This window comes from Tyto alba, unplaced genomic scaffold, assembly GCF_018691265.1.
Source record: "Tyto alba isolate M040663 unplaced genomic scaffold, T.alba_DEE_v4.0 Super-Scaffold_23, whole genome shotgun sequence".
Classification (NCBI taxonomy): Eukaryota; Metazoa; Chordata; class Aves; order Strigiformes; family Tytonidae; genus Tyto; species Tyto alba.
Window position 1 is genome coordinate 30,774,107 of NW_024881297.1, and position 18,443 is coordinate 30,792,549.

Below are 18,443 nucleotides of genomic sequence, written 5' to 3' on the forward strand. Positions count from 1 at the left end.
GGGGTGGGACCTGTTCCCTATGGGAGACACGTGATCGCCATAGGGGCGGGGCCCGTTCCCTATAGGGCCGGGGCGGGGCCGCTCCAGCCGCACCGGCTGCCGGGCGGCGCGTGAGAGGCGCCGTGCGGCTTTTGGGGCCGTTTCTCTGGTTTCGGTCCCTCCTGTTCGGCGCTGCTCTTACAGACGAGATTTTCCCCATTTCTGTGAAACCCCGCGGCTCAGCCCACGCGCTGGGCTGGGCGGCTGCTCAGGGTTAAACCGTGACAGCTCCCTATAGGGAGCGTGGGGTCGCTATAGGGGACGTGGGGTCCCTATGGGGGACGTGGGGTCCCTATGGGAGATGTGATTGCTATAGGGGACGTGGGGTCCCTATGGGGGACGTGGGGTCCCTATGGGAGATGTGATTGCTATAGGGGACGTGGGGTCCCTATGGGGGACGTGGGGTCCCTATGGGAGATGTGATTGCTATAGGGGACGTGGGGTCCCTATGGGGGACGTGGGGTCCCTATGGGGGACGTGGGGTCCCTATGGGAGATGTGATTGCTATAGGGGACGTGGGGTCCCTATGGGGGACGTGGGGTCCCTATGGGAGATGTGATTGCTATAGGGGACGTGGGGTCCCTATGGGGGACGTGGGGTCCCTATGGGAGATGTGATTGCTATAGGGGACGTGGGGTCCCTATGGGGGACGTATGCTCCCTATGGGAGATGTGATTGCTATAGGGGACGTGGGGTCCCTATGGGGGACGTATGCTCCCTATGGGAGATGTGATTGCTATAGGGGACACGTGCTTGCTGTAGGGTGACGTGCTCTCGATAGGGGATGGTTGCTTCCTATAGAGTACCAGCTGTTTGCTGGAGGCTGCCGTATGTTCCCTATAGGGGTTGCCATGTACAGGACGGGTCCTGCTCCAGCTGGGGAAACTGAGGCTGCAGCAGCGGCGCAGGGCGGCCCTGCCCCCCTCAGACCCCCAGAACCCCCCCAGCCCCCTCACCTCCCCCTCCCCAAGCCCCACCCGGACCCGCTCTGACCCCCAGACCCCCCCAGCCCCTCCCCCTCCCCTCTCCCCAAGCCCCTCCAGCCCCCCCGCCCAATCCCCTCGGACCCCACATGCCCCCTCCGAGACCCCCACCTCCCCCTCCCCAAGCCCCCTCCAGACCCCCCAGGCCCCCTAGAACCACCCAGACCCACCCCAAGCCCCCCCGGACCCCCCCAGCCCCACCCACCCGCTCCACTTCCCCCTCCCCAAGCCCCCCCGGATCCCCCCAGACCCCCAGGCTTCTCTCAGCATCTCTGGCCTTTATTGAGCCGCTCCCAGTGGTGCTGGGGCGGGACATGCAGCGCTGCAGGGGGGCGGGGGGGGTTATGGGGGGGGCTGAGCCCTGAGGGACCCCCCCCAGGTGAAGGGGTGGGGTGGCACAGTGGGTCCCGGGTATGGGGAGGTGGGGGCCACAGCCGAGGTACCAAGCAAGGGGACCCGGGGGGGGGGGAGGGGAGTGCAAAGAGGGGGGGGGCTGACCCCCATTTATGGGGCTGACCCCCACTTGGGGGGCTGGGGACAGGGACGGGGGGGGCAGAATTCCTCCAGGTATCGGCTTAAGGCATCTCGAAGCGGACCCTGGGCAGCACCCCCAGCCCCGGCCAGGGCCCCCCCAGGAGGGTGGGGTCTGGGGGGAGGGCCGGGGGGGGGGCAGGCAGCCCCCCCACCCCCCCAGGACGGGGCCCCCCCCCCTCGCCATGGGGCAGGACAGGGCGAGCGTGGCGGCGAGCACACAGGACACGGAGGTGACACCGGGACATGCGAGCGGAGATGGGTCCAGCGGGACCTGGGGGGGGGGGGGACATGCAGGGGTGGGGGTGCAGCCCCCCCCCCCCCCCCGGAGGTCCCCCGGGGATATGGGGGACCCCAGGTCCTGGAGGGCTCTGGGTGGGGGTGCTCAGGGGGACCCATGGGATATGGGGGCGCTCAAGGGATGTGGGGGGTCTAGGGGTTCCCAGGTGGGTCTGGGGGATGTTGGGTGACCTCAAGGCGGGGGGACACACAGGTGAGATTTGGGGACTCAAGGGATATGGGGGCACCTAAGGGATAGGAGGGGGGCACATGGGATTTGGGTGGGGCTCGGGAGATGCCAGGGGAACCCAAAGGACACAGGGGTGGTGGTGGGGGTGACGTGGGGCTCCCCGGGGGCACCTGAGGAACGGGCGGGGGTGGTCCCCAGTACCTGGGGGGGGGCATTAGCTGGCCGCTGTCTCCTGGCGCAGAGGGAAGAGCTTGGATTGCTCCTCGGCCTCGCAGGCGCAGGACAGGTCGCTCCTGGGGGGGGGACATGGGAGTCACCCCGCGCCTGGACCCCACCCCCCCACCCCGGCTGCAGCCCCGCCCAGCCCCCCCTTACCTGTTATCATTGATGTCTGTCACGTTCCCTGCAAGAAAGAGCAGCAGCTCCAGGAGGAGCTACGGGGGGACCCCCCAACCCCCCCCAAGGCGCCCCCCCTCACCATTATCCACGTTGAGCTGCTGGTAGGTGTCCGGGGGGGTGCTGCTGGAGAGCGTGGTTGGGCCGCTGGCAAAGCTGAGTGGGGGGGGGACATGTGAGGATGGGGGGACACACACATGGGGACATGGGGACAGAGGTCTTGAGACCCCCCGGGCACTGCTGGCACCGGGGTGCCCTGCACCCCGCTGCCCCCCCTGGCCCTCCACAGCCCCTGTGCCCCTCTTGTGCCCCCCCCATTCCCCCAGCATCCTTGTGGCCCCCATGCCCTGTCCCCACCCTGCACCCCCCAGTGCCCTCCCTCCCTGCAGGACCCACCCCCCACCCGTGCCCCCCCCACTCACAGGCCCTGGGGGCCAGGCAGGGCCCCCCCTCCGGGGTAACCCTGGAAGAGGCTGTTGGTGTAGCTGAGGCCGGTGGGTGACGCCGCTGGCACCTGCCCAGGCCGCACTGGCTTGGCTGGGGGGGGGACAGGGGGGCTGAGGGGTGCTGGCTGGCACCCAGTGCCTTGGGGTGTCTCGGGATGCCCCCCCCCAAGGGTCTGTGCTGCCCCACCCCCGGCGAGGGTCCCCTGACTCTGTGCACCCCAGGGGGTGTCAGGCTGGGTGCCAGGTCCTGCACCCCCCACCCTGTGCACCCCAGAGCATCCGGGTGCCCGTGCCCACCCTGCGCCCCACGCTTCCCCCTTGAACCCCGGGTTTCTGTGCCGCTTCCGCACCCCCCGCACCCCCGGTCCCTGCACCCCCGGCCCCCTCTGCCCCCCCGATCCTCCCGCACCCACCCTGCGCACCCCTTGTTTCTGTGCCCACCCCGCACCCCGTGCACCCCAGGTCCCCGCGCCCCCCCGCATCCCCGCACCTCCTGCCCCCCCCCGCAGCCCCGCTCCCGGTCCCCCCGCAGCCCGCTCCCGGTCCCCGCGCCCCCCACTCACCCCCGGTCCCCCCGGTCCCCGCTCACCCCCCCGCATCCCCCCGGTCCCCGCATCCCCCCGGTCCCCGCTCACCCCCGGTCCCCCCGGTCCCCCCCCACACCCCCGGCCCCCCCCCCCCGTCCCCCCCCGGTACCGATGTGGGCGCTGTGCGCGCGCCGGGCCGCGCCCCGGGCCCGCACGGCCTCGCGGATCCGCTCCACCTCCTGCTGGTACCGCCGCTTGTCCAGGCGCGCGCCCTCCTTGGCGTCCCTCAGCGCGCCCTCCAGGGCCTGCACGCGCCCAGCCGTAGCGCGCAGGCGCTTCTCCAGCTTCGGAAGCTCGCAGCGCAGGTCTGCATTGTCACGGACCAGCTGCGCGGCCGCGTCAGCGCGGGGCCGGCACCCGCGGCACCCACGGCACCCACCGCACCCACCGGTACCCCACGGCACCCACCGGTACCCCACGGCACCCACCGGTACCCCACGGCACCCACGGCACCCACGGCACCCACCGGCATCGCCCGGCACCCACGGCACCCACGGCACCCACCGGCATCACCCGGCATCGCCCAGCATCCACCGGCACCCCGGGACCCCCGCACCCACCGGCACCCACCCCCACCCCACGGCACCCACGGCACCCACCGGCATCGCCCGGCACCCACCGGCACCCACGGCACCCACCGGCACCCACCGGCACCCACCGGTACCCCACGGCACCCACCGGCATCGCCCGGCACCCACCGGCACCCACCGGCACCCACCGGCATCGCCCGGCATCGCCCGGCACCCCCGCACCCCGGCACCCACGGCACCCCACAGCATCCACGGCACCCACCAGCACCCACGGCACCCACCGGTACCCCACGGCACCCACTGGCACCCACCGGCATCACCCGGCATCGCCCGGCATCGCCCGGCATCCACTGGCACCCCGGCACCCCCGCACCCACCGGCACCCACCCGCACCCACCCGCAACCAGCAGCACCCACCGGCACCCACACCAGGCACCCATGGCAGCACCGAGGCACCCACTGGCACCGGGCACGCATCAGCACCGGGCGCCCACCCACACCAAGCACCCACCAGCACCCAGACGCACCCACACCAAACACCCACCAGCACCCAGACGCACCCACACCAAGCACCCACCAGCACCGGGGCAGCTGCCGGTGCTGCAGCACCCACTGGCACCAAAGCACCCACCCACACCAGGACACCCATCAGCACCGGGGCTCCCCCCTGCACCCAGCACCCATCAGCACCTGCACCCTCACGCCAGCAGCCCCACCAGCACCCAGCTCCGCCCCGGGCACGGCGCCGGGCACCCCGCGGCACCCCGCTACCAGCAGCCCCAAGGGTGCCGTATAGCACCCACCCAGGCTGCCTCTCCCCCCCAGGGGTGCCTAAGGGAGGGGTCTCACCCTCCCAGCAGTGCCCAGTTGGGGCTCCCAGCCCCCCAGCACCGCCACCGTGGCCACGTGCAGCAGTGGGGGGGTGACGGTGAAGCTGAGCCGAGGGGAGGTAGGTAGGTTGGGGGGCAGGGGACGCCCCAGCAAGGCGGGGGGGGAAGCAGCTGGGGGGCAGGCAGCAAAGCGCTGGGCAGGGAAGTTCCTCCCACACACACTGCAAAAATGGGGGGGGGGGGGCTGCAGGTGGCTGGGGCAGGGGAGGGGAGTTGGAGTCCCCCACGTGCGTCCTGCGTGGGGGGGTTGTGGTATCTTGGACACCTAGAGATCCAGCTAGGGAGGAGGCGGGGGGGGAGGAAGGGCAACAGAGCAGGCACCGGCATGTGCCCCCCCCCTTCCCCGGCCATGCCACCCCCCGGAGGAGCTTTGGGGGGGGGGGGGGGAGGCAGGATGGAGCGGGGAGGGAGAGGTGATGCCAGCGGGGGGGGGTCATTGGGAAGCCAAGGGGGAAGCTGGCAGCATAGGGTGGCTGGAGGGGCCCTGGGGTGAGGGCATGGGGTGAGGGGCCCCCCTTTGCCCCCCCCTGCCCACCTGTTTGTGAACCTTTGTAAGTTGCTCCAGGTTGTTCTCAAGAAAGGAAATCTTCTGCTTCTGGGAGTGCAGCCCCCCACTGTCCTCAGGCTCCAGCTCTGCGCTCTGCAGGGGGGCGGAGGGGCATGCAGGGACCCGCCGGCCCAGAACCCCCCCCAGTCAGGCGATGGTGTCCCCCCCAGCCCAGGCTGGCACCCCCGGCACACGCTGAGACCCTCCTCGACCTGGGCCAGGGCCCACCATGGTGCTCAAGCTGAGACTTCCACAGCCAACCTGTGACCCCCAACCGTGGTCAGGCTGGGACCCCCCACCTGGAATGGGACCCCCTCTGACCTGCAAAGGGACCCCCCCACCTGAGATGGGACCTCCAATCTATGCTTAGACCACTCCTAGGCCAGGACCCCCCCCCCATCCCCCCAACGCCCTCCGTCCTCCCCTCACAGCCCTACCGTCACACCCCAGCTCTGACCCCACTCTCTCCCCTTACCCCACTTCCACCTCTTGCCCCCCCCCCCTTTTACCTCTGCCTTTGCCCTCCCCCCCATTTCACACCCCCTCTCCTCACTTTCTTGACTCGAGTTGTGACGTCTTGAACAAACAGCTTGCGCAGGTTGTGGAGGGTCTGGAGTTCACGGGCCTGGAGTGGGACGGGGGGTGAGGGGGTGCCTGGTGACCCCCAGACCCCCTCAACTCCCCTCAGACCCCCCCCACACCCCCCCACCTACCACCGTCTCCTCCAGCCCCTTGAGGTCCTGCTTGGACTGCTCGTGGCGCTCGTAGAGAAATCTGGCAGGGAGACGGGGGGGTCACCCCAAGGATGTGGGGGATCACTCCAAGGGTGGGGGGGGAGTTTGGGGAGTTGTGGGGGGCTCAGGAGAGGCACAAGAATGGTGGGGGTGGTGCCGAGGGCTCCTGGGGGCTTGGAGGGGCCTCAAGGGTCTTTTTGGGGGGAGCCTGAGGGCTGAGAGGGGGCTCCAAGGCGGTACAGGGTCTTGAGGAGTGTCCCCACGGGGTGGGGAGTCCTGGTAATGTCGGGGGTCCTGGGGGGGGGGGTCCCCAAGGCTCCTGGAGCTGTTTGGGGTCCCAGAGCTTCTAGAGGTGGTGCAGGGTCCGGGGGGGGGGTCCCCATGGTGGGGGTCCTAGGGGTGATGTCAGGGGTCCCAGGGGTGATGGAGGGGTCCTGGGGGGTGGCCCCATGGGTGCGAGGGTGGTGTCCCAGTGATGTTGGGGGTCCAGGGATGGTGGGGGGGTCCCCGAGGCTCCTGGGGGTGTTGGAGGTCCCAGGACTCCTGGAAATGGTGCAGGGTCCTGGGGGGTGTCCCTGTGGGTTGGGGGTGGTGTCCCAGTGATGTCAGGGGTCCCAGGGGTGATGGAGGGGTCCTGGGGGGTGTGCCCATGGGTGTGAGGATGGTGTCCCAGGGATGTCAGGGGTCCCAGAGGTGATGGGGGGGTCCTGGAGGTGTCAGGGGGGGACATCTCCGGGGCGGTCCCAGGACTCCTGGGTGTGGAGGGGGATGCTGTGTCTCTAGGGGTCCCAGGGGTGTCAGCAGGTCCTGGGGGGCCCTGGGACCCCAACCCGGACTCCCAGGGCCCCCCGGGGGTGTGAGAGTCTCACGTGAGCTCCTGCAGCCGGGCAGCCTTGGCCCGCTCCTCGCCCCGCAGCGCCTCGTGCTCTGCCCGCAGCTTCTCCAGCTCCAGCTCCAGCTTCTGGTTCAGGCTGCGGGATGGACGGACAGATGGATGGGTGGTCGGGGGCGGATGGACGGATGCGGGGGGGGGGGGAATGGACAGATGGACAGACCCACAGAGGGACAGTCTCTGACCCCCCACCTCCATCCGGCCAGGGGTGTGTCCAGGGAAGGGCTGGGGAGAGGGACGGGGGGGGCGTCTGGAGTTGGAGATGGGGACAGGATCAAGGTCGGGGACAGGGATGGGGTCGGGGTCGGGGTCAAAGCTGGGGATGAAGGTGGGGAGGGGGCTGGGGCCAGGCCCGGGGCCACTCACTCCCGCAGCTCGTCGATGGTTTTCTGCCTCTCGTTGACCTCGTCCCGCAGCCGCGCCAGCTGCTTGTGCTGGGCTTCCCGCTGGCTCTCCAGCTGCAGCTCCAGCGCCTTCTGCACCGCTGCCCTCAGCCCGGGCGAGGACACCCCTGTACCCCAACCCCTCCCAGGGGCCCCCAGCACCCTGCGGACCCCCAGAACCCACCCACACCTCCCAGAGACCCCCCAGCACCCTCTCAGCAACCCCCAGCTTTTCCAGCACCCCAGGGACCTCTCCCCCCAGAGCCTTTCCAGCCCCTCAGCCTCCCCAGGGACCCCCACACCACCCCTAGGATGCCCCACAAGCCATAAGGACTCCCAGCTAACCCCCCTTTTTGGGACCCCTACACCCTTCAGGGACCTCAGCCACCCCGCAGTGACCCTGGGAGTGCCTTGCCCGCCCTGGCACCCTCACCTTGACCTCATCCGTCTCCTGGGTCTCATCCTGCTCCCGCTCCTTCCGGGCCACCCCCTGTGCCGTCTCTGTGGGACGCATCTCACGTTGGGGGAACGAGACAAGACAGGGACACCCCCCCTCCACCTCCTGAGTCCCACTGTGAGCCCCCCAGCCCCCAAACATTTCCATGCCTGCTGAGCTTCCTACACACGCCCCAGTGCTGCCGGATCCTCACTCCCCTGAGGCCCCAAGCCCTTATCATGCTCCCCAGCCCCCTGAGTTCCCCCAGTCCCCCTGTGCCCCCCCCAAAACCCCCCTGTACCTTGGGCCTGCAGCCGGGCCAGCTCCTCGCTCAGGGCATCGTATGACTCCTCCAGGTGCCGTTTCTTCAGCTCCACCGTCTGCATGTACTCCGTCAGCGAGCGGATCTTCGCCTCGTGCTGTAGAACCAGCCTCAGCCACAGCCCCCCGGCTGGGGGTACATGGCTGCCACCCCCCCCCCCCCCGCTACCCCCCAGGGCCACCCTGGCATCACACCACAGGGTGATCAAACCCCTGCGTCACCACGGTGGTGGCATTGCTCCTGGGAGGTCCCCACTCATCCCCATCACCATGCAGTCACCAAGCCCCAGGGCCACAAAACCGTGGGGTCACCAAACCCCAGGAACGCCAAACTCTAGGGTCACCAAACCCTGGGACCAACAAAATCCTGGACCACCAAACTTTAGGGTCACAGCGGTGGTGGCATTGCTCCTGGGAGGTCCCCACTCGTCCCCATCACAGTGCGGTCACCAAGCCCCAGGGCCACAAAACCGTGGGGTCACCAAACCCCGGGAACACCAAACTCTGGGGTCACCAAGCCCTGGGAACACCAAACTCCTGGACCACGAAGCCCTGGGAACACTTAACCCAGTGCCACCAAGCTCTGGGGTCACCAAACCTTTCGTCCACCAAATCCTAGGGTCACCGAAACCTTGGGTCACCAAACCTTGGAGCCACCAAACACCAGGACTGCCAAACCCTGGGGCCACCAAACCCTCGGGTCACTAAACCCTTGGGACATCAAACCCCAGAGCCACCAAATTCCGAAAGCCACTAAACCCCAGAGCTTCCAAACCCTGGGGTCACCGAGCCCTGGGGCCACTAAACTTCAGGGTCACAGCGGTGGTGGCATTGCTCCCGGGAGGTCCCCACTTGTCCCTGTCCCCAGCACACCTGGGAGATGAGGAGCTGGCAGGAGGAGAGCTCTCGCCCGGTCACCTCCATCTTGCGGTGACACTCCACCTGCAGGTTCTCCAGCTGACGGCACCGCTTCACCACCGACTTCACCTCCGACTTGATCTTGCTGATGTAGAGCCGGGCGACAGTGAACTCCTCCTCGATGGCTCCGCTCACCTCCACAGGCTGGACACGGGCACAGCGTGGCATAGGATGGCATAGGCATGGCGTAGCATGGACATGTACCGCACGCGGCGTGGGCACGGCATGCACATGGGTACGATGTGACACAGGGGTCATGGGCACTGCGTGGCATGGCACGGCACAAGTGTGGCACACGCGTGGCATTGGTGTGGCACGGACACAGCATGGCACACACGTGGGTACAGCGCGGTGTGGCCCAGGCGCAGCAGGCAGCCCGGAAGGGGTGTGTTGTGTCCCCCCCGCCTCACCAGCTTGATCTCGCCGTTGCCCACGATGAGGCTGAACTCGCTCAGGTCCTTCATGAGCCCGTTGAGCACCTCGGCTGCCCGCTTGCGCTGCTGCCCCCCCAGCTCCCGCACCCGCTGCAGCTCCGTCTCCAGCGACAGCGTTGTCGCCTGTGGGCACAGCACAGCCTGGCACCCTGACACCCCCCCGCACCCCCCTCAGCACCCCCTCAGCACCCCCCGGCACCCTCAGCCCTGACACCCACCCCCCAGCACCCCAGGATCCCACCCACTCCACCCATGGGGGGGCTGCTCTTGGTCCCCCAGGAGCATTCAGTCTGGCATCTCAGTTTAAGGGGAGAGTCTCCTAGTTCGGGATGTGGTTTGAGGGGTGGGATTCCCTCTTCTGGTTGGGGAGGTCCCTTCTTTGGGGTGTGGTTTGAGTGGGTTCCCCCTCTTTGGGGTTTGATTAGGGGGAGTGTCCCTCTTTGGGGAGTGTTTGGTGTGGGGGTCCCTCTTTGGAGTCCGGTTTGGGGTGTGTGGGGAGATGCCCTTCTTTGGGGTCTGGTTTGAGGGGTGCGTTGGGTTTCCTCTCTTTGGGGTCTGGCTTGGGATTTAGGGAGCTCCCAGGTCTGAGGCTCCTGTTTCAGGGGATGTCTGGCCCAGAGCATCCCAGTTTACACCTGAGGGACCAGGCTCTGGAACTTGCTGGTTCAGGGGCTGGGGGTCCCAATGTCATCCTGGGGCCCTCATGTGGGGGTCCCAGTTTGGAGGGGCCTTGGCTCTGGGGGCCCCAGCTGGGGTGCTGATCCGAGTCCCCGTTGTTTCCTAGTCTGGGTTCCATTTGCCAGGCAAGGTTCCCAGTAGATTTCCAGGGGGGCTCCCAGTAGAAATTCCAGCTGGGCTGGCAGTCGGGATTCCCAGTAGGGTCCTCGTGGGGTTCCCAGCTGAGGAGCCACTTTGGGGCTCCCAGTAGAAATTCCAGCTGGGCTGGCAGTCGGGATTCCCAGTAGGGTCCTCGTGGGGTTCCCAGCTGAGGAGCCACTTTGGGGCCCCCAGTAGAAATTCCAGCTGGGCTGGTAGTTGGGATTCCCAGTAGGGTCCTCGTGGGGTTCCCGGTTGAGGAGCCACTTTCAGGATCCCAGCTGGGGTGGCAACTGGGGGCCGCAGCAGAGATCTCAGTTGGGTGTCCATGGGCATTTCCAGTAGACTCCTAGAGGAGTTCCCAGCTGAGGAGCCTTGGGGTTCCCAGAGGGGTCTAGCATGGATCTCAGTAGGGGTTCCAGTTGGATGCCCACGGGGGTTCCCAGTAGGATCCTGTCAGGAATCCCAGTTGGGTGCCTGCTGGGGGTCCCGGCCAGGGGTCCCGGGGGGGTCACCTCGGTGCGGGCCAGCTCGTCGGCCAGCCGGCGGTTGTGGCGGCCGGTGTCCTCGGCCTCCTGTGCCTTGCGGTCGTAGCTGCGTGCCAGCTCCTCCAGCGCCGCCAGCACTTCGGCCACCTCGGCACGGGCTGCCCCGTGCTCGGCCCGCAGTGCCGCCAGCTCCCGCCGCGCCGCCTCCCCGCCCCCCCGCGCTGCTGCCAGCACCTGCGGAGCCCGGAGGGGTCCGAGGGGTCATGCTGGGGGGTCTCAGAGGGGTGTCAGGGGTCAGGGTGGAGGGGATCAGGGAAGGGGTCCTGGGAAGGGGTCCCAGAGCTGTTCCAGCTGGACCAGGTAGAGGGGGTGGTCCCAGGGACTCAGGGTGCAGGAGGTCAGGGTGGGGGTCCTAGATGGGTCCCAGGAGGTCCCAGAGGGGTTCTGGTGGGGTCGGACTGGGGGGTCCCACGGGCTTGGGGTGGAGGGGTCCAGGGGGTCAGGGTGGGGGTCTCAGGTTCCAACAGGGTCACCTTGGGGCATCCCAGGGACTCAGGGTGGAGGTGTTCAAGTGATCAGGGTGGGGGTCCCAGAAGGTCTGGGTGGGGGGCCCAGCGGGATCAGTCTGGGGTCCCAGCAGGGTGAGGTTATGGGGTTAGTCAGAGATGGGGGACATGGGGGCTGGGGGGGGCAGGGCAGGGGTGGGCCCCTCACCTCCTCCTGGTCCAGCATCTGTTGCTTGAGCTTCTCCATGATTTGGCTCTGCTGGTTGATCTCATCGTCCTGGGGAGAGGACAGGAGAGTCCATGCCTGCTGGCCCCAAGGGGCTGGGTGTGGTGGGGGGGTCTCGGGGGGTCCTGGAGGCTGCCAGGAGGTCCTGGGGCTCCTGGGGGCTGCTGGGGTCCTAGGAGGCCCCCAAGGGTCCTGGAGAGTCTCAAGGGTCTTTGGGGGGGTGTCCCTGGCAGGTCTAGAGGGGTCTTTGGGGGTTCCCAAGGGACCCAGGGAGGGGTCGGGGGGGGGGTCCCTACCTTGTCATCCAGCTGCTTGTAGAGCTTGCGGATCTCCTCCTCATACTTGCGGCGTTCCTCGTCGGAGATGTGGATGACAATGGAGGAGCTGTTGTCATTGAGGGGGGTCTCACTGGTGGGTCCCATCCCTGTCCCCTCGCCTGTCCTGGCCTCCGCCTCGGCCCCGCTCAGCTGCTCCGTCTTGGGCACAGCCTCCCCTGGGGACACAGGGACAGAGCCTCAGTTTCCCCATCCGGTGCTGTGGGGGGTGGGGTGCCCCCCCCGGACACTGGGGTCCCCCCTCACCACTCCGCCAGCGGCTCAGCTCAGCCTCCAGCTTCCCGATGGTCTCCTTCAGCGCCTTGTTCTTCTCCTTCTCCTTCTCGTACTTCTTCTTCCACTGCTCGGCCGTCAGCTCCAGGTTCACTGATGCCGTGTTCTTGATGGTCTTGGCCCTGTATTGGGGGGGATACCCCTCAACTGGGCCCCCCCCCGCTTCCACTTTCCAGGCAGCATCCCTCAAGGAACTCCCTGAGGTGCCAACGACAGCGACCCCCATCTCAGGGTCCACCTTCCCCCCACTCCCAGGTCTGGGGACCCCTGATGCAGCCTCCTTTCCCCTGCCGGGGCGTGCGGGGTGTGCAGTTGGGGTGCCACGGGTGCTTGGGGTGCACTTGAGGTGCAAAGGATGCATGGAGTGCAGCTGGGGTGCAGTGGGTGCTCTCGGGGTAAAGCTGGGGGTGCGATGAGCCCATGCGGTGCACTTGGGGTACAACAGGTACATGGGGTGCTGTTGAGGCACAGCCGGGGTGCAATGGGTGCATGGAGTGCAGTTGGGTTGCAACGGGTACCTGGGGTGAAGTCAGTGTTCCATGGGTGCTGTTGGGGTGCAGTGGATGCACAGGGTGCCATTGGGGTGCAACAGGTACATGGGGAGAAGTCGGGGTGTAATGGGTGCGCGAGGTGCAGTTAGAGTGCAGCTGAGATGCAGCTGGGACACAACGGGTGCATGTGGTGCAGCTGAGGCACAGCTGAGGTGCAGAGGCGTGCAGGGGCACCCCGACACCCCCAGCCCCCTCCCCTACCTCTGCCCGAACATGAGGGTGGACTTGGTCTCGGCATCGTTGTAGCTGGAGGGGGAGCAGCAGATGAACATGGTGGTGCGGCAGTTCCCCCCCAACGAGTCCTGCAGGATCCGCGTCATCTTGCTGTCCCGGTAGGGCACGTAGGCTTTCTGCGGGGGGGAAGGGGGTTCAGCAGGGCCTCGGCAGCCCCAGGGTCCCGTGGGGCAGAGCAGGCGGGCAGGGACCGGTGGGGCAGGGGTGTGGGCTCTCACCGTGCCCTCGGCCAGGGCCGAGATGACGTTGCCCAGCGCCGACAGAGACTTGTTGATGTTCTTGGCCTCGTCCAGCACGGCCCCCTCAGCCCCCGTCTTGCTGACCTGTGGGGCCAGGCAGCTCGGGGACCCACGTGGAGCCACCCCTACCCCCGGGACCTCCGCCTCAGGGGCACCCCCAGCCCATGAACCCCCCCTAGACCCTCAATCCAGAAACTCCTCATCCAAAGACCCCCACCCCAGCCTGGAGACCCCTAACCCCAATGTACCACGGCCCACAGACCCCCCCCAAGGCCTCCACCATCTCAACGTCCTCCTTGGGGACATCCTCCACCCAAGTTCCCCCTGAGATCCTCCAATCTCACATTCCCCAGCCCAGGGCTCCCCCAAAGACCCCAGAACCCCCCCAGCCCAAGCCCCACCCGGGTCCCCCAGCGCCGGGGTCCCCCCGACCTTCTCACTCCCAGCCAGGTCAACCAGGTAGAGCTTCCCACTGAGCTTCTGCTCTGTCTCCACGTTTTCCTGCTTGATGTTGATGAGGAAGATGCTGTGGCTGCGGGAGCTGTGCTCGTTCATGTCTGCGGGCATGGGGAGAGGCTGCACGCCTGTGCCTCCAGCCCCTGGGAAACCCCCAACCCTACTGGACCCCCACAGCACCCCCGCAATGCCCCAGAGACGCTGCAGTTCCCCAGGGGTCCCCCACTGACCCTCAGGGACCCCCACAGTGCCCCAGGCCTCCCCCCCCAGCATCCCAGGGACCTCCATGGTGCCCCAGAATCCCCCAGCACCCCTGACACCCCACAGTACCCTGCACAGCAGCAACCAGCACCCCACATCCCCCCACTTCACTCTGCCCCCACCACTGCCCAGCATCCCCCCGTGTCCCCATGTCCCTGGGGCTCACTGGTGACAGCCACATGTCGGTTGGATTTTCCCTCATCGATCACATCCAGGATCTCCTCGGGGCTGGAGACAAAGCGCTCGGTGCAGCCCTGGGGGTGCAGGGGGAGGTGAGGCCACATCCTCCCCTCTGGGGTGCCTCCTGGGGTCCCCCACCCAAGGGACCCTCTGAGCTGCTCCTCACCTTGACGTAGGGAACCCGGTTCTTGTCCTCGTGCACCGATAGGTTGGTCTTGGTCACTGGTGGGGGGGACGTGGGGTAAGGGGGCTGGGGGTTGACCCCCCAACATGCCCTAGGAGCTCCCAGTACCATCCAGTGCCTCCCAGTGCCCACCCAGTATTTCCTCATGTCCCCCCACTCACTGTCCAGCAGGTCCCGGATCTTGTCCAGATAAATTTCAAAGTAAGAAACCTAGTAGGAGGGAATTGGGAGTGTCGGGGGGGGGGGGTGTCAGGACCCGACCTCCCAGTCCTCCCAGTGCTCCCAGTCCCTCCCACAGCTGACCTTGATGTGGAACTCAAGGTTCTCGTCCATGGAGTAGATGTGGTTGAAGATGTCCTGGGCGATGCGTGGGATGATGCCCATCTGCTGGGGATCATGCAGCTTGCCCTGGGCAGGGGGGGGGAGGTGGTGCTGAGCTCCCAGGGGGGTGCCAGGGCCCAGGGGGTGCTGCCTTCCCCTTCCAAAGCCTCCCCTGGCCCCTCACCTCCATGGTGTGTGTCTTGCCTGATGATGTCTGTCCGTAGGCAAAGATGGTGCCGTTATACCCGGCCAGCACATCTGTGGGGAGGGGCAGGGTGACAGAAGCCCCTCTGAGACCCTTGGGAACCTCTGAGGACTCCCAGGACCCACTGGGACCTCACAGACCCCCTGAAACCCCGAGGGACTCCCCTGAGATCCCCAAGAGCTTCCTACCCACCCTAGGCACCTGAGATCATCTCCAAGACCCCCAGAGATGCCCAAGGACCCCTGAGATACCCCAAATAACCTCACAGTTACCCCCAGAACCCATGGAGATTGCAGTGGCCCCCATAAAGTCCTGCAGAGGCCCCAAGACCTGCTGGATACCCCCAAGGACCCCCTGTACATCTCTGTGCCAGCATCACCCCTCAACCTGATCCTGTCAACACCCAGGCACCCTCCAGTGCTCCCATCGATCTGGGTGTCCCTGGAGGAGGGTCCAGCAGCTAAGACCCCCTCCGGCACCCACCTCCCAGCGACCCAAGCTTCTGGCCCTCACCCTTGACGATCTGCATGGCACAGGCGTGGTAGACCTGCTCCTGGGTGGTGTTGGGGGGGAAGACGCGGTCGAAGACATAGGGTTTGCCCTGAGGGGGAACAGGGACATGGGGGTCAGTGGCCAGGAGAGACCCCCCCCAAGGTTCTGGGGGCTGTACCAGGCCCAGGGGTCCCCTTGCAGGGGAGCCAGTAACCTCCAGTGAACCTCAGTAAGGGAGGTGGGAGGTTGCAGGGGACCTCTCACACAGCCCAAATCCCCTCGTACACCCACACCCCCAGAACCCCATATAAGCCTCATGCATTCTCAGGTGCCCCAGACCCCATACACCCCCCAGGCCCCCCTAATATCCACATATACCCCAGACCCCCATATACACTCCTCATATACCCCTATAGACTTCACATTCTCTATGAACCTCAGACCCCACACAGCCTCCTAGACCTCCAGTCCCCATACACCCCCCAGAACACAATAGGCTCTTCCAAAACTTCCACAGAGACCCCCATATACCCTCAAACTCCTATAAAGCCTCCTGTACTCACCATAGACCCCCACAGGCTCACAGCTTTGCCATACAAGCCCCATACACCCCCGTAGACCTCTCAGCCCCTCCATAGGCCACAAGAGACCCCCAGTCCCCCCATAGACCCCCAAACTCCCAGCCCCCTATACACATCCATAGATCCACATATACCTCCAGCCGCCCACAGATTCCCATAGATCCCCAACCCCTCCACAGCCCCACACACTCCCGTATCTCCCCAGCACCCCCACATCCCCCCATACCCCCCCATTCCCCCCCCATAATCCCCCGTAGACCCCCCCCCCCGGCCAGGAGCTGTCCAGGCCGCGGTGCTGAACTGCCGCAGCCACCGCGGGGACACACGGACACGGGGACACTCGGACACGGGGACACACGGACACGGGGACAGCCGGCGACACCAGCCTGTCCCACACCGCCCCCCCCGCCCCCCCCCCCAGCCTCCCTCAGCCGCCGCAGCACGACGCAGGCACAACCGCCCCGCCCTGCCCGCGGACAGTCACGCACCCCCCCAACACGCATCCCCCCCCCGCACAACCCCCCCACGCAGCCCCGGTCGCTCAACCCCCCCACCCCACCCTCCCTCCCACCGCACAAACGCCCCACGCAACACCCCGCATTGCGCCGGCACAACCGCACAGCGACACACCACCACCCACGGAACCGGCACATCCCCGCCCCACTGCACCCCCGGGGGACCCCGCAGCGCCCATCACAACCCCAAGGACCACCCACCTTCCCCGGGGCCCCCTCACCTCAGGGCCGGGGCGCCCAGACGGGGAGGGGCCCTCCGTGCAGGAGAACCCCCCCCCCGTACTCGGCCCCCTGAAAGGTGGGCGGCTTATAGGTGTGGCGTTATATTGGGGGGCTTGGCCGTGGTCCCTGAGCCCCCCCCCACCCCCCCGGATTCACCCCCTAACAAAGGGCCGGGCCGCAGCGTGGTGGTGGGACAGGATCTGCGGCAACACCCCCCAACCCCCCCCCGCGGGGGTCAGGGCGTCACCGCTCATTGTAAACACCACCCAGCACCCCCCCCCCCCCGGCACTGGGCCAGACTGGGGGAAACTGGGAGTGCTGGGAACCTTAGAAAAGGAATAGAGGGGGAGGGTAAGGGAGGGGCATGCGGCGGGGGGGGGGCAGGGGAAACGCCTCGGTGGGGAGGGGGGGCTGGGCCCATCTGGGCTCTGGCCTCAGCCAGGGTGATCCCCCCCCCCCCTCAAACAGGCTCTCTCCCCCTCAAGCTGACTGGTACCCCAACCCCCCAGGGCGGTTACCCCCAACCTGCCTATTCCTCCCCCCTCCCTCCGACTGCTCCCCCATCCCCACCCCCGCCACACCGAGGCTGAGGGGGGGTCCCTGTGCCCCCCCCGCACTCACCCCCACCACCACGCTGTCGTCGCCCTGGAAGACGGGCAGGAATTTGTCCCCCCGCAGGATCTCCGCCTGGTTGAGGGGCCGGAACCGGCACAGGACCTTGATGCTGCACTCGGTGCTGGGCTCGGCCATGGCGGGGGAGGCCGGGAGGGGCGTCGAGGAGAGTTTGGGGGGGCCGGAAGGGGGGCCCAGGGGTGCTGCTGGTAGCCAAGGGTGTGGGATGTCACCCGGGGATGTGGGTGGTACCCAAGGATGCGGGTTATAACCTAAGGGTCAAGTGGTACCCAGGGATGCAGGATGCTGCCCAGGGATGCAGGGTGGTACCCAGGGATGCTGGGTGGTCCCCAGGGATGCAGGATGCTGCCCAGGGATGCAGGATGCTGCCCGGGGATGCAGGATGCTGCCCGGGGATGCTGGGTGGTCCCCAGGGATGCAGGATGCTGCCCAGAGATGCAAGCTGTTGCCCAGGGATGCCGAGTGGTACCCAGGGATGCAGGATGCTGCCCAGGGATGCAGGATGCTGCCCAGGGATGCAGGATGCTGCCCAGGGATACAGGCTGTTGGCCAGGGATGCCGAGTGGTACCCGGGGATGCAGGATGCTGCCCAAGGATGCAGGATGCTGCCCGGGGATGCCGAGTGGTACCCGGGGATGCAGGATGCGGGAGGGAGGGCGGCGCCGGGCGGGGGATGCTCCGCAGCGCTCCTGCTGCTGCCCCCTGCTCCAGTGACCGCGCTGCTGTCGCCACTGCAGCCCCGGTACCGGGTGATGGGCGGGGGGAGAGGCCGCCCCCCCCCCGCACGCACATGCCCTCCCCTCCTCGCGTTAAGGTGGAGCTGCCCGCGGCTCTTAAGGTGGACGGAGACGGGGAGACACACACACACACACACACACGCACACACACACGCACACACACACTGCCGGCCCTCCCCCCAAACTGCTGATTCATTGCGGGGGGGACGGGGAAGGGGGAAAGGACGGTGACGACCCTGTCCTGGCTGAGGGAGGGGGTCGGCGCAGGGCCAACCCTCTCAGCACCCCCACTCCGCTCCCCTCCCCCACGCGAGACGCCCGCAGTCCTGACTCATGCCGCTCCCCGCCCGGCGCTGAGGCCGGGCACATTCGTGTCCTTGGTGGCCCTGCCTAGCCCGGGGGTCCAGGCGGGGGGGCACGGATGCGCAGTCAGGGAGTTCCGCCCCCTCCGT

General features: G+C 67.4%; 1 protein-coding gene across 4 annotated transcripts; it reads right to left on the minus strand.

Moving 5' to 3' along the window:
• Positions 1-1,285: 1,285 nt before the first annotated feature.
• On the minus strand, positions 1,286-18,082 carry LOC122153799 (kinesin heavy chain-like). 4 transcript variants are annotated; one of them, XM_042796916.1, is made up of 30 exons: positions 17,824-18,082; positions 17,243-17,439; positions 15,325-15,412; positions 14,791-14,864; positions 14,589-14,693; positions 14,447-14,495; positions 14,268-14,323; positions 14,088-14,175; positions 13,637-13,761; positions 13,184-13,288; positions 12,933-13,081; positions 12,154-12,302; positions 11,869-12,065; positions 11,555-11,623; positions 10,868-11,074; positions 9,513-9,659; positions 9,058-9,246; positions 8,165-8,282; positions 7,861-7,928; positions 7,411-7,517; positions 7,022-7,123; positions 6,132-6,192; positions 5,972-6,043; positions 5,407-5,511; positions 3,561-3,777; positions 2,841-2,955; positions 2,501-2,574; positions 2,398-2,425; positions 2,224-2,315; positions 1,286-1,827 (listed from the first exon to the last, which is right to left on the minus strand). In XM_042796916.1, the coding sequence occupies exons 1-29, from the start codon at positions 18,044-18,046 to the stop codon at positions 2,237-2,239; spliced, it is 3,363 nt and encodes a 1,120-aa protein (XP_042652850.1). In that variant the 5' UTR covers positions 18,047-18,082; the 3' UTR covers positions 1,286-1,827; positions 2,224-2,236. The 4 variants fall into 4 exon arrangements, with proteins under 4 accessions (XP_042652850.1, XP_042652849.1, XP_042652851.1 ...); XM_042796915.1 differs by having other exon boundaries at positions 7,411-7,520; positions 17,824-18,076; XM_042796917.1 differs by having other exon boundaries at positions 7,411-7,520; positions 17,243-17,942.
• Positions 18,083-18,443: the final 361 nt, after the last annotated feature.